The sequence below is a fragment of the Triticum urartu genome, chromosome 7A (genome assembly GCF_056163025.1).
Source record: "Triticum urartu cultivar PI428250 chromosome 7A, HENAU_Tu73, whole genome shotgun sequence".
Lineage (NCBI taxonomy): Eukaryota > Viridiplantae > Streptophyta > Magnoliopsida > Poales > Poaceae > Triticum > Triticum urartu.
In genome coordinates, this window is record NC_141879.1 from 596697276 (window position 1) to 596713301 (window position 16026).

General features: G+C 47.4%; 1 protein-coding gene across 1 annotated transcript; it reads left to right on the forward strand.

The window, feature by feature from the left end:
- Positions 1–12772: 12772 nt before the first annotated feature.
- Positions 12773–13700, forward strand: LOC125520330 (Plant invertase/pectin methylesterase inhibitor superfamily protein). Its single transcript, XM_048685223.2, has one exon. The coding sequence runs from the start codon at positions 12851–12853 to the stop codon at positions 13466–13468; it is 618 nt and encodes a 205-aa protein (XP_048541180.1). The 5' UTR covers positions 12773–12850; the 3' UTR covers positions 13469–13700.
- Positions 13701–16026: the final 2326 nt, after the last annotated feature.

A 16026-nucleotide genomic window follows, 5' to 3' on the forward strand; every position in this document is an offset into this window, starting at 1 on the left:
ACTAGTATAAACTCTCTTGCGTCCCTGTGTCCGCTTTAACCCCTTCAAGCTAACCCGTCGCGATGGCTCCACGACTAAGTCCTTTCTCTAGGACATCTGCCGTGACAAAACCACGACACGGGCCCTAGGCCTAAAAGTGTCACGGGCCATTATCAGATGGGCTGTAAGCAGGCCGGATTCAACGCAGGTTGTAATTAGGCCCAACTGTTACACGGGCCATTAACAAGCCGATATGCCAGTTGGGCTGAAATTTATCCACAAAGACTACGGGCCGTTAAGAGGCCTAAAGTTACTTCGGACACGAAATAGCCCAGTTTCTGCATGGGCCGTTTAATGGCCTAAAGTTAAAAGGGTCGACAACGTCCCAAATGCACCATGGGCCGCTAACAGGCCGAAACTATTATCGGGACGAACTGGTAAACGGGTATTTAACAGGCTGAAATACAAACATGTCTTAGTATGGGCCCAAAAGAACAATGGCCTGTTAACGGGCCTGATTCGATATGGGCCGTGATTTGGCCCAAAACACGGGAGGCTGTGAACATGCCTAATCTGGTATGGGCCTCAATTTGACCCAAAACATGGCAGGCTATTAATGGGCCAGCCCACTAGTGTCTGAAAAAACATGGTGGGCCTTTAGCTGGGCCAGCCTTTTCACCGGAATGGGCCTCTGTTGGGCCGTGCCACGTGTCGATGTATCATAGGCGCCTCCTGTCCTATGAGTGGATGACATCTGTCCGAACGTTGAGCCAACACGTGTTTCCTCTGGCCAATGAGAATTTTACACGTGGAAAAACGCCATTGGTCTGGGCTGTTAACGGGTTATCGGATCCAAAACCGGACCCGATAGCTTAACGGCGACCTGTTACGGTCGATGCCATGTGTCAGTCACCCTTGATGAAAACACTTCTATGATGCGCGATTTATCGTCATGGAAGTGGACACTTCCGTGATGATAATTTTGGTAATGTCATGGAACACTTCTACGACAGCACAGGTATGACTATCTTGATTCTGTCATAAAATCATCATGGATGTACATGCATGAAAGAAAACGTGACCTATTGTGACAAAAACGTATCATCACGGAAGTGTATTTTTTTGTAGTGGTGAATATGACCGGGGCATAAACTGTGGAGGGGGGCGTCGCACTTGGCTAACAACTGTTGATGTTTGTTCTAGCGGTGCCCCCCCCCCTCATATATATAGGTTGGAGAGGAGGGGAGGTAGCCAAGGGGCGCCCCAAGTAGGAGGAATCCTACTTGGGCGCCTCCCAATTCGGCCTCCCCCCTTCCATATTCATCCGGAGGGGGAAGGAAGGAGGAGGGAGGAGAGAAGGAAGGGGAGGCCGAATTGCTCCCCTTCCTTTCTCTCTTCCCCTCTTCCCTTCCCCCTTATTTCAGCCTACGTGGGGCACACCGGCCCCCTAGGGGCTGGTCTGTCCCCTTCTTGGCCCATTGGGCCCATGTAGTTGTCGGGGGGATGCCTGGAACCCCTTTCGGTGACCCGATATGTACCCGGTCCCCCCAGAACACTTCCGGTGTCCGAATATCATCGTCCTATATATGAATCTTTACCTCTTGACCATTTCAAGACTCCTCATCATGTTCGTGATCTCATCCAGAACTCCGAACAACATTCGGTCACCAAATCACATAACTCATATAATACAAAATCATCATCGAACGTTAAGCGTGCGGACCCTACGGGTTCGAGAACTATGTAGACATGACCGAGAAACCTCTTTGGTCAATAACCAACAGTGGAACCTAGATGCTCATATTGGTTCCCACATATTCTATGAAGAACTTTATCGGTTGATACATCTCCGTCGTATCTACTTTTCCAAACACTTTTGCCCTTGTTTTGGACTCTAACTTGCATGATTTGAATGGAACTAACCCGGACTGACGCTGTTTTCAGCAGAATTACCATGGTGTTATTTATGTGCAGGAGCAAACGTTCTCGAAATGACCTGAAACTTCACGGAGCCACTTTTCAGAAAATAAGAAAAATACCTGCCAAAGATGAAGGCCAGGGGGCCCACCGTCTCTCCACGAGGGTGGGGGGCGCCCCCCTACCTCGTGGGCCCCCTGTTGCCTCTCCGACTCCAACTCCACCTCCATATATTGAGTTTCGGGGAGAGAAAAATCAGGGAGAAGAAATCATCGCGTTTTACGATACGGAGCCGCCTCCAAGCCCTAAAACCTCTTGGGAGGGCTGATCTGGAGTCCGTTCGGGGCTTCGGAGAGGGGAATCCGTCGCCATCATCATCATCAACCATCCTCCATCACCAATTTCATGATGCTCACCGCCGTGCGTGAGTAATTCCATCGTAGGCTTGCTGGACGGTGATGGGTTGGATGGGATCTATCATGTAATCGAGTTAGTTTTGTTAGGGTTTGATCCCTAGTGTCCACTATGTTCTGAGATTGATGTTGCTATGACTTTGCTATGCTTAATGCTTGTCACTAGGGCCCGAGTTCCATGATTTCAGATCTGAACCTGTTATGTTTTCATCAATATATGAGTGTTCTTGATCCTATCTTGCAAGTCTATAGTCACCTATTATGTGTTATGATCCGTTAACCCCGAAGTGACAATAATCGGGATACTTACCGGTGATGACCGTAGTTTGAGGAGTTCATGTATTCACTATGTGTTAATGCTTTGTTCCGGTTCTCTATTAAAAGGAGGCCTTAATATCCCTTAGTTTCCGCAAGGACCCCACTGCCACGGGAGGGTAGGACAAAAGATGTCATGCAAGTTCTTTTCCATAAGCACGTATGACTATATTCGGAATACATGCCTACATTATATCAATGAACTGGAGCTAGTTCTGTGTCACCCTAGGTTATGACTGTTACATGATGAACCGCATCTGGCATAATTCTCCATCACCGATCCATTGCCTACGAGCTTTCCATATATTGTTCTCCGCTTAATTACTTTTCCGTTGCTATTGCTATCATCACTACAAAATACCAAAAACATTACTTTTACTACTGTTATCTTTTGCTACCGTTACCACTACTATCATATTACTTTGCTACTAAACACTTTGCTGCAGATATTAAGTTTCCAGGTGTGGTTGAATTGACAACTCAGCTGCTAATACTTGAGAATATGCTTTGGCTCCCCTTGTGTCGAATCAATAAATTTGGGTTGAATACTCTACCCTCGAAAACTATTGCGATCCCCTATACTTGTGGGTTATCATCGGTCGTACTGTAATGACAACATACATTATTCCCTTTGTCATCGGTATGTTACTTGCCCGAGATTCAATCGTCGGTATCTACATACCTAGTTCAATCTCATTTCTAGCAAGACTCTTTACTCGTTCCATAATACATCATCCCGTAACTAACTCATTAGTTACATTGCTTGAAAGGCTTATTATGATGTGCATTACTGAGAGGGCCCAGAGATACCTCTCCGATACTCGGAGTGACAAATCCCAATCTCAATCTATGCCAACCCAATAAATACCTTTGGAGATACCCGCAGAGCATTTTTATAATCACCCAGTTACGTTGTGACATTTGATAGCACACAAGGTATTCATCCGGTATCCGGGAGCTGCATAATCTTATAGTCAAAGGAATATGTATATGACATGAAGAAAGCTATAGCAATAAAAATGAACGATCAACATGCTAAGCTAACGGATGGGTCTTGTCCATCACACCATTCTCCTAATGATGTGATCATGTTTATCAAATGACAACACATGTCTATGGTTTGGAAACTTAACCATCTTTGATTAACGAGCTAGTCTAGTAGAGGCTTACTAGGGAAATTGTGTTTTGTCTATGTATCCACACATGTATCAAGTTTCCGGTTAATACAATTCTAGCATGAATAATAAACATTTATCATGATATAAGGAAATATTAAATAACAGCTTTATTATTGCCTCTAGGGCATATTTCCTTCACTTTTATAGGCATCCCCAAATCCAACTGTCTTGTGCACAGCCCGCACATAAGTGATACAACCGCTCTGGAAAGCGGTACTACTACTCGGAGGGTAGAACCAACAAAGCATTGCAATGGCGAGGAGCCACGAGGCGGTAGTGCCTCCAGAGCGGTACTACCACTCTCCCCGGCGGTACTACCGTTGGTTGCAACTCAGGGGCCTAGAGAGGCAGGGCACGGACAGGGGGTTGTGGCAGCATCGCAACAACGGTACTACCGCTTGATGAGATCGGTACTATGGTTTATAAGCCATAGTGTTGCGCACCCACTGCCGCCCTACCACCGCTAAGAGCGTGACGAGTCTAGAAGGAGGCGGAAGTGCGGCGGTAGTGGGCAGGCGGTACTACCGCTCGCACTACCGTTCCACTACCGCGCAACCCGACATGAAAAGTCGAGTCCCCATAAGCAGCGGTAGAAGCCACAGAACTGGACAACGATACTACCGCTTATAAGCGGTACTATCGCTTCTCGGAGCGGTACTACCGCGGGAGAGATACAAAGAAGTCCAAACAAAACAGATGGATACAATAAAACCCGAACTACCAAAACTTGTGCAAATGAGCTCCGGATTGACCAAACTCAAGATTGTTGGATAGATGATGAAAAATACCATCCAATAACGAAGTGGCAGGGGGTATGCCTATGATATAGAGGAGTGAAACCTCCATCTGAGAAGAACCGACAGGGGGAGTAAGCCTATGATATAGAGGAGTGAAACCTCTGCCAGAGAAGAACCTGCATAAACACCCACATCGAAAATATCATAGAAGATGCATATAAACTCCGTTTCTGATGAACTCGAGCTTATCATGAAGATGACCATAAGCTCTAAAACTCAGAGAGAAACACCAAACAAGAACCAAGAGAGATGATGCAAGGATGCAATGGTTTGACTCTCAATGAATGATACAATCAAGCTACTCACTTGAGAGCCCCCTTAATAGTACGGCAATCGGTCCTATAACCCGGTCTCCCAACTACCATCATTAGATGGTAAAATAGAAAGCTTATCAAGGGCAAACCTTTGCCTTGCACATAGTCCACTTGATCTAGATGATGACGATTTTGACTTACTCAAGTTAGACCACCTTTCTTGATTGTGGTAGCTCGATGAAGACTAGTCGATTGCTCCCTCATACTCCACTATGGGTGAGCCACTCTTTGGCACATCTTCACAAATCCATTGTCACCACAATGGACGACAAGAATCAAGCATGATCTCTTCGTGATTCTTCACTTGAACTTGCACACCGCAAACTTGATGACGATCACCACTTGATGTCATCATCCATGGGTTGTGTGAGATCTTCTGTTGATGCAAACTCATGGAAACATACCTAACCCTGCATAGAACTCTCACATAGACCATGGATTAGTACACAAAGCAGCTTACTATACCATGTGATCACTTGATCCCTCACGGTACATCTTGTACGCTTTGTGTGTTGATCAACTTGATTCATTATTTTTATATATACACATTTAACATTTTCCAAATACATGATTAACATTTTTAACTTGTTCTCCAGGTGCTTCAAAATCATTGATTTGTGCTACACAATCACCCTCATCCTCGACAATCATATTGTGCAAAATAACACAACATGTCATCAGCTGCCACAAAGTTTCTATTCCCACATCATTGCAGTGCTACCCACAATTCCCCAACGAGCTTGAAGCATACCAAATGCCCTCTCCACATCCTTCCTAGCCGCTTCATGCATTGTTGCAAAGTGGCTCTATTTATTGCCATGCGATTCGAATATGGTCTTCACAAACGCCCACTAAGGATAGATCCATCGGCAAGATAGTATCCCATGTTGTAGTCTCAGCGTAGTTGCACGGCGGTGATTCCCATTGTAAAGCCTCCTGGACACTGGAGATCATTGAAGCACGTTGATGTCGTTGCGAGAACCCAACATTCCAAAGAAAGCATGCCAAATCCATAAGTCATGTGATGCCACCGCTTCTAGTATGATGGTGGCCTCTTTGGTGTGACTTTGATACGTTTTTCGCAAACCTTTGGGGCACTTCTTTCATTGTCAATGCATGCAATCAATTGATCCGAGCATTCCTGGAAACCCCCTTGCCTCTCCAATAGCCAACAACTTCTCCATGTCTTGCACATCTGGTTCTCTGAGATACTCAGGTCCAAACACCTCCACAGGGCGCGAGCAAACTTGACAGTAGTCTTCAGGCATGTGCTCTCCCGCATCCTGACCATCTCACCAATGGCATCTGCAGCAGTACCAAGTGCAAGCATCCTCAGAGAAGCCATGCACTTCTGCTTGGCAGAGAAAGAGAGTTGTCCATAGCAATCCCATTGTGAGCTTGAAGTAGTTGTCGTGTGCCTCCACTCCCTCCACAATGCGCAAAAACAATGGTTTCCGCATGCGAAAATGGCGACGAAACCATGGATCATCCGAAAAAGTAGGCTTGGGAGCAAAGTAGTCTCTGTGCAGTAGATTTGCTCCAGACACCCTATCTCGATTGATCACTCTCCTCCCTTTGATTGAGCCCTTGAAGTTGAGAATATGCTCCACTTGCTGGTCCATTTCATCTTGCATGCTCATGAGGATAATCATGTCCACTTCTTCATCTGAATCCGAGGAACTGAAGAACTCATCTTGAATCATTTGATAAAGCTCCGTCGGTCCATACTCCTCGTCCGACGAAGCATCGGAATCCATCGTTTTTCGTAATAAAATCACAAAAAAGCCAGTCAGACAATGTGTCGAACACATCAAGCGCAAGGTGGAGCCAAAGAGTTGCCGGGCGTACCAAGGTGGCGTCCGAGTCAGCGACGACGTCCCCGCGGTGAGGAAGGGAGAGAGGATTGCTCAGCCGGAGCTGGCGGCGCATAGGCTAGGAACGACTGCAGAGCGCGTGCGGTGGCGAAGCTGCGAGACGGACGACGTGGAGGAGGAAGAAGAGAGAAGATAGCAAATGGATCCGACAGGTCTGGAGGTGGATTTGGTGCAATTTGCAGTGGGGTCGGGCTGTCAGGTCCAACGTGGCGGACGTGCCCGGACGCCCTTATATCCGCCCCATATTTGGGTTGGATATTGGGGGTGCCGGTTAGCCCGGGCATTTGAGGCCCTTTTGAGGCGCCCATCCGGGTCAAAATTTCACGACTGGACAATGACCGAACGATTTGCCCGAGCGTATAAGGCGGGTTTGAGGCGTCTGATTGTAGACACTCTTACTTCTCTACGCTGCTTGACGTGCCCATGTAACCTTACGGCTTAGGCCTACTTTGAGCAATATATATAGGGGTTGGGATCCTTGCCACGAGGGAGTATCACATGATACCACCCCTTAGATGATACCATAATATCATTTTAAAAAGTTTAATTTAAAATATTTTAAAAATTCTAGAAAAAATCATGGATGTTCACATCACATGAATGTATAATCCCTAAAAATTTCAGGTTCAGATCGAAATATACATTGAGAAACAAAAAAAGATAATCAAGCATGAATAGAGTCAAAAAGATAAAAGTCAAAACACCACTATTCACATCCGTATTTGTCTTTTTTTATTTCTCAGTGTGTATTTAGAATTTGGATCTCAAATTTGTAGTGTTGTACATTTATACAATGTGAACATCCACAATTTTTTTCAGAATTTTTTGAAACATTTAAAATTGTATTTTTTGAAATGGTATCATGGGAGCATTTGGGAAGTGATATCACCTGAATTGTACATTATTGTACTCCCACCTAGTCAGGACAACTAGTATGGATTGGAGAAAGTACTAATTGTTGGTCAAAGCACGAATTTTGATAGCCAAACTACGACTTACATTAATATAGCAGAGCTAGTTGTTAAGATAACCAAAATAAGAGCGCAGTGCCACTTTTTCTATGTGAAATTACACGCAGCTAACAAGATTAACTTCAGCTTGGACGACTTGGTATGTGCAAGCCTAAATATCTCACCGCCTAAAGTGCGTCGATCGGTCTTGGCGCACTCATTGAACAGGTCAAAGTTGCTGGTGCCTGCTTGACAGCTGAATCGTGGAGTTAGGCGTTGTACTTGCTTCATTTCGCCAGCAATAGATAGGCTCCGTGGCACTCATCCCTCTCCTTTTTCCGGCAGCCAAAGCACTAGAACACAGTAAGAGCATCTAAAATCGGACTGTTCAAATTTGACCCATATATGCTTGTCCGCGGACATTAGCCGGTCGCCTTTTATTTGGCCAGTGCTACAGCCACAATCCTTAAATCCAAACCTTTATTTTCATTTACAAACTCCAAACTTTTTTTTTCATACTACATCATGCAACGTAAAATTCATCTATGTACTAGATCATACATTAGCAAACGAACTACATTGAAAAGAAACTACCCTATTTTTACTTTGCTCGTTGTGTGAGATATCGGTGACCCCATGTCGGATGGACTAGTCTCGATGGTTTAAAAAAAAAGGAGAATGGCCCCTGACCTCTATATCTGGGCGATGCATACGGCCATTTTATTAATTATTCCCTCAAGACCTTATAAAGTCATACAACAGCAAGCCTAAAGCCACCGTCTAAGCAACAATTATTGTTACACCTATCCAATTGATGAAGGGGCGCTGATAGCCTGGGCCTAATACCAAACAGACATCGCAGCCAAACCTAAACATCTAAGACCTGAGGTCCCAACCAGGACGCCTGCCTGGTATGGGGCACCTACCAGTCCGGCGCACTCCTCAACCAGGACGCCTGCCGGATATGAGGCCGCCGCAGCCACCTGCCATGAGTCCATCTTCAGAGTTGTACTGTTGCATCTACCGTGTCAGGTCTCTACCATCGACGCCACCATGATGCCAGACAGCGTCGTCCTCCTGCGCGAGTCCATCCTCCCACATCGAACTCCGAATCTGCACTGCGCCACGTTGTCAAGATCCGTCGCCATCAATGTATGGATAAAGCACCGCTCCACCAAAGAAACCGTCCGCTGGTCCCGTGAAGCAAGGCGCAGCACCAAGTAGAAGGCCGAAACGCACCGCCACCATGCCACCAGCAGCCCCGCCACCAAGAGCTGTTCCCAGCCGCCACCTTCAAGAAAGAAGACGGCACCAGCGTGTCGTCGACGCCCAGAACAGGGGAACAAAAGCTTTCACCATAGCTCGAGGAGGAGGCCGAAGGGAGAGGATCCACCCCAAAGCCTCCAGGAAGGGGATCGGCGCCAAAGGCGCCGCCTTTGGGGAGGCCGCCGCACCAGCCAGGGGTTTCCCCCGGAACCTCGCCTGCACGCCAGATCCGCCAGGCCGGCAATAGGGGACGCCGAAAGCAGCCGCCAAGGACCGGCGCCAGCACGGATCAGGACAGATCGGAGCAGGGGCGAATCTTCTACATAGAGCCATGACGGATTGTGAGGAGCCGCCACTGCGCCAGCGTCCGCAGCCCCCACGCCGCCCGCGCGGCCGTGGGAGGCTGCCCACCAGAGCCCGCTGGCGCAGCCCGCCGGCTGCACCGCGCCCACCGGCCGGGGCCGCCGCCCAGGGAACCAAGGCCCTCCACCGGAGAGGAGGCGCCAGATCCCGCGCCACCATCATTGGGGCTGAGCACCCGTGCCTCGGAGGCCCTCAAGCGGCGGCAGAGAGAGGGGAGGAGAGGGGGAAACGCGGCGGCGGCGCTAGGGTTGGCCCCCGAGTCGCCTCAGAGGAGGCGACGCGGGGGGAGGCGGGGGGAGGGCCACAAACCTCTCAAGTGTGTGGTGGTGAGCCGCACCTTCGGCTTCTCTTCCTCTTCGACGTTTGGCTTAAGTAGACGTATTTGGTCCCTTGGATGGCGCACCGGACTGATGCCATGAATGTGTCCTCGCCAAACCGGAGGAGGCACCCGGTGGGCGCGTGGCTTTCCACATGGGTCTCTTCTGCCGGATTCGACGTTACCGGCGCATCGAGACACGCCCGGACTCCCTATTTTCGTCCTAGATATAGGCTGAGTTCGAGGGTTGTCGGACATCTCAAACGTACATGGCCGGTTTGAGGGGGCGGTTGGGTCACATTTTCGTCCGCCCAAACGTATAAAGGAATTTGAGGATCCGGCTGTAGGTGCTCTGACAACTGAGGTAGTGATGCAAGGATAAATCATAGTCCATGCAATACATTCAGGGCTTCTTTGACTCAAATGAATTTTATAGAATTTCTGAAGGATTGAAATCCTGAGGATTTTTTTTATATGTTGATCATTTAATTAATAAAATTGGATCTCATAGAAATTTTTTCTATGAAATCTTTTGTACTACATTTCATAGGAAATTTAACATACACTCCGACCTCTTTTTATAATTTCTTTGTTTTTCCTGTAGCATCAAACAATCATTGCTAATTTTATAGGATTTAAATGGCTATGTCACTCCAACCCTACACTTTTCCTATTCCTAATTTTCAAAATCCTACTAATCAAAGAGGCCCTGAACTGAACACAAACTGCACAGTAGAGAGCTCAGTATCATCGTGGCAGTGTGGACTCTACATTGGGCTGTTGCGGCTACCGGCCCACACCATACATTCAAACTGAACAAAACTGCACAGCAGCACGAGAGTGTGCCGGCTCCGACAAACACTGGAACCTGCACGTGCATGCGCATCCAGCCCGTGAGTCATCAGATCCTGTAGCACTACAAAAGGATAGACTCTGCATGTGTGAAACGATCGGCTGATGCTTTCCTTGCAAAGCTGCAACGGCATCAGTTTACAGTTTACACCATATCCATCCTTTTTTTTTTTTGAGGATTCACTGTTTATCTTTTTCTTGCCTGATGAGAAGTCGGCAACTTTTTTCGCACACAACTGTTTCTGGGCACGCAGGTCAGCAGAAGTCAGCAAATGGCCAACCATGTCTACGGAGCGCTTGGCAAGCTGAGCGTAGTGTTAATGGATAACTAATTAACCTAAAAGTGGGAAGACCAGACCTTGTCTTAATAGAGCGTTGAAAAACCCATTGCTAGGTGTGGCTCGACCCAACCCAGCCCGGAAGAACGGTGGTGCGTGAGTGTGGACCAAACATTAGGCACATCCAACCAAAGCGGTTTTCAAGATCATACGGCAAGCTTTTCATGGTTTCTTCAATGTTTCACATGGTACTGCATTTATCATTTCACTGCTTGTTTTCAAAAGCAACGGTTTCACGTAGAAAAAATATGTTCACTAATCCGGTACTGTTGGATTTTGCTATACGGGCAGGACCATCGCCGATGCGGGTCAGTATCATTTTGTTTCTTGCAGATGAAGATAGGCCTTGATCGCATCAAAGCCCAACAAGATGGTCCACCATCGGTCCTACTTCTTGTGGCCATTCACATGAACACACATCGCATCTCTTTTTTTCTATATGCATATATCTCGGCTTTAGTTGCAGTCTAGCATTAGGTTTTTCTTTTGTTTTGACAATCCGCAGTCTAGCACTAGCTAGTTTGGCATTGATTGTGTTGTTATCAGGAGCACCCCTACTATGGAGTATTTTACCAAGTGGTCCTTGGCAAGTTCTACTGATATATTGCAGCAAATTATTTTGTTTTAAATTTGTCTAGTTACGGAAATATCTAAACGTGTCTAGATAAATCTAGACAAATCAAAGGCAAGTAATTCGGGGCGGAGGGATTACTACATTGCTCTTTTTTTTCAAATATATTTGACATTAGCTAGGACCATCGCCGATGCGGGTCGGTATCATTTTGTTTCTTGCAGGTGAAGATAGGCCTTGATCGCATCAAACCCCAACAAAGATGGTCCTCCGTCGGTCCTACTTCTTGTGGCCATTCACGTGAACACACATCGCATTCTCTTTTTTCTATACGCATATATCTCGGCTTTAGTTGCAGTCTAGCATTAGGTTTTTCTTTTCTTTTGACAATCCGCAGTTGTTCATAAGCGTATGTGTTTGTACCGTGTTTAACATAAAAAAGAATCTATTGTGCATTACTCCGCTCATTTAAGATACATATGTGTGTGTAAGTCTAGCATTCTTGTTGGAAGTTAAGTGTTAAACCTGGTGCCAGAATGCTAATGTATGTATGCTCAGGCGTTATTCTTACTGCATTCTGAAATTTTTGTTTCTCAATCCAAAGTTCTCGGATTGCAAAATAATTAGTTATTTCCGGGAACAAGATAGTTAGTTAGTGCGATATTATGCAAGCCTATTAGAAGTGTGCATTTGGCAATTTCATCAAAGTCCGCAATGGTCAGTTGCACACTCTACATCTATAATTGCACGCATTCTCTTGTTTTAATATGATTTTGATCTTATAATGTGCACCTTAATTGACTAGCAATACCATTGTTCAACATGATTATAAAAAAATGTTTTAGATAAATATACTAGAAATATGTTCATGCATTTAATGAGTGCCAAACACCAAGACCGCTCTAGAAGTTTCTTTTTCTTGATGTGTAGTATCTTCACCCACCCAGTGTCCAAATGAAAAAGGAGAACATCTCCGTGGTACTACTCCACTCTAGATGATATTGCAATATTGGATATATATTTTCTGCGGGGTAATATTAGATTTTGATAATAGTGTATCTAAGGACATCACTTTCTCAGGCTATTTAGAAAACAACACTTCTATTAGTAAATACAATGAGTAACCACATGTCCACACCAAAGTGGTTTTACACATTGAATTCACACTGCCAAACTTCAGGACCTTTGTAGAACTTTCTTCTTCCTTGGCATGCAAATGTCTTTGTCCATGCAAGGGCCAAACTGAAAAAAAAAAGATCTCCACTAGTAATAGTTTATTTTTCCTTATATAAAGACACACATGTTGGTCACTGCAAAACAACCAAACAACTGACCAACCACCACGAGCCAAAGAGCCAACCCACACCACTCTGTGTCTGTACTCAGCGCGAGGTCACGGGCCCAACAATGCCTCGCTCCGGCGCTCTCCCCCTCCTCGCCGCGCTGGTCCTCGCCCTTGCGGCCGCGGCCGCAGCCTCCTCGGGAGCGGCGAAGGGCGCACCGGCGGCCACCGACTTCATCCGCAAGTCGTGCCGCGAGACGCAGTACCCGTCGGTGTGCATGCAGAGCCTGTCGTCGTACGGCAAGCCGCCGCCGCGCAGCCCGCAGGAGCTGGCGCGCGCGGCGCTGTCGGTGAGCGCGGACCGCGCGCGGTCGGCGTCGGCGTACGTGGGGCGGATCTGCGGGCCGGCCCCCCGCGGCGGCGGCGGCGCCAAGGCGGCGAAGGGCAGCCCCGCGCGCGACTGCCTGGAGAACATGGCGGACAGCGTGGGCCACCTGCGCGACGCGGCCAAGGAGCTGGACGGGAGCCTGGGCCGGGCCGGGTCGCCGGCGTTCCGGTGGCACCTGAGCAACGTGCAGACCTGGTGCAGCGCGGCGCTCACCGACGAGAACACCTGCCTCGACGGGCTCTCCCGCGGCGTGGACGCCGGCACGCGCGCCGCCATCCGGAGCAAGGTCGTGGAGGTCGCCCAGGTCACCAGCAACGCCCTGGCGCTCGTCAACAAGGTCGGGTCCGGGCACTAGCCCGGCCCGTCCCAGGCCCATCCCCACTCGCTTCGCCTTGCTGCGTACTACTGCGCGCGTACGCATAGCAGCTCGTATCCTGGTGCTCTATAATCTTGGGTCATGTACTACTGTATTCCAGTTTCGATGTGTTCTTGCTGTGCTGTAAAATGTACTTAGCTAAGACAATCAATTAAGAGTGTAATTAATGATAAGGTGGCGAAATTAAGCCAAAGTGCGTGTTCTCTTGCTAGCTATAGCTTCTGATTAACTGCGTGCGCTCGTTAAAATTTCCTGTATGGCACTTGTTTCTTGGGATAACGACGCATTTGCATCTTGCTGGATTTGGATTCAAAGTCTTGGTTGCGGTTGGATGAATCAATTTCTTGCCAGGATTGGGTAGACAGCTAGACACCCACGCGCTGCCTGCCTGTGCCTTGCCGAGTGAATGACATATCGATGTGCGCTGCCCCTACGGAGGCGCTGCGCTGGCCCTACGTGAACGTGCGGCGCCCATCGCTCGATCTCGTTTTCATAATTGCCCTGTAATATGACAAGGTAGTACATCGAGTTTGGATCTTAATAGTCTTGTACACTCTTCAACGTACACCTCTGTCGTCCTATGAAGGTGTTTATAAGATTTATTAGGTAAACGTAGGTACGTGATCCTGACCTCGTGTTCCCACGCCGCCGAGTGTTTGGGCAGAGCATTTCGTGGCTGTTCCCACGAATTTATTGTCGGCTTAAGCTGTGCGACATGGCAGTTCCTGACGGCCATGTGGCCATGGGCCCACAATGACTGTGTCAGCAATAACGCTAGAAAGCCATGGGGAACTATGCGTCTTTGGTAGCTACATAGTTGCCCTACACATTGCAATAGAGACTAAATATTCCAATCTATGTTTTTAGGTCAATATTCTAATAATAATTAAGGTTATACCCACCTATCTCTTGACGGTTAGGGCAAATTCTCCCTTCCAAGCTTCACCAGCGAGCATGTGGATTCGCCTGTCCTCTCTGTCTGTCGCTCCGGCGGCTAATGGCAGGGAGGAGAATCTCGGTGCTTCCACTTGGTGAATAGTTTAGGTTAGGATTTTTCAGTCCTCGCAGGTGTAGCGCTCGGGCGGATAAAGAAGCTTCTTCTTCGAGTTTGTCTTTCAAATTTCGATCCTCCTTGAGTTTGTGCACCTGGACGTTCTTCACAGAGCTCTGACGTAGATTCTTGCCTCTTTTTCGGAAGGTGATGTTAGGGTTTCTCATTGTGTGGCGAGATTTGGTGTCAAGTGCTTTAGATATATTCAAGGGTTTAACTATGACGACTGCGTCTTAAGGGCGTTGGCCCTTAAGGGCACGTGCACGAAGAGTTCTCTGCTATCATCGACAAGGTAAAGCTGGCTCCAATAGAGGAGCAGTCACAGCGGCACGTGGCGGCTTGTACTGGCAGTGATAGTGGTCGTTCTATGGTCTCAAAATCTCGATATAATGTTTATTATGTTTGAGATATTCTGCACTTCTGATGAACTTTTCATAATAGATCTTTTTTGCAAAAAAACTAATAATTAAACTGCGAATGCGCGTGGGTTGTTTATACACTGACATGTTAAAATTATAGTGAGTTTATTTACGTGATCACTATGATTAACCTACATTTTATCGTTAATATGTGATTTGTGATGGTACAATGTATCGGGGTATACAGTCAGATGTCAACCCGGCAATCCGACCCATGGGCGGTCGCGCCCATGGGCACCCGACCCGAACGGGTAGGGTACGGGCCGTCATCTTCACCCATGGGTAAGCCCGATGGGTAACCCGATTAGTCGTGGGTAGGGTATGGGCATAAGGTCTTGCCCGTGGGTCACCCAATGGGTCGCCCGATTACTTGACATGTGGGCCCTTCGGTGCACAAAATACACTAACCCCTAGCATCCAACAGCCATCTATGCTGAAAAAACACTAATAATAAGCACCACACCACGACCACAAAGATCACATCCATCAATATGAAAGTCCCTCTCCCCCCGCTCAAGGCCTTTGCTCAATTACTTGTTTGGCCCAAGGCCTCATGCATCTAAAGATCCGCTCCTCAAGTCCATATATTGTGTTAAAATTTCGGCCCAACTTGCAATATGCAGCCCATGCAGCTAAAGGCTGGTGCTCAGGCATAGGAACAGACTTGTTTAGTCCCAGCTCGCGTCGAGAACAAGAAGGAACCAGCTTGCCAGCTACTCCCTCTATCCCAAAATATAAAAACGTTTTTAACATTACACTAGTATCAAAAACGTTTTTATATTACGGGACGGAGGGAGTATATAAGAAGGTGTGACCTTTCTATCTCTTCCTCACAGGTCGTAGCTGCCAGATAGGCACACGTACAACAAGGCGTGTACTATTTTTGAAGTATAAAAATAAAAGTAAAAATTTATTTCAAACCCGATGGGCGCCCTAATGGGCCGGGTCACCCATCGGGTTCGGGCATGGGTCTGCTTGTATACCCATGGGTAGGGTCGTGGGCAAAGGGTTAGACCCATTTACTTATCGGGCATGGGTCTGGTAGAGGTCGACCCGGTGAAACCCGA

Coding starts and splice junctions, on each gene's coding strand:
- LOC125520330 (XM_048685223.2), top strand. CDS start 12,851: ATGCCTCGCTCCGGCGCTCTCCCCCTCCTCGCCGCGCTGGTCCTCGCC.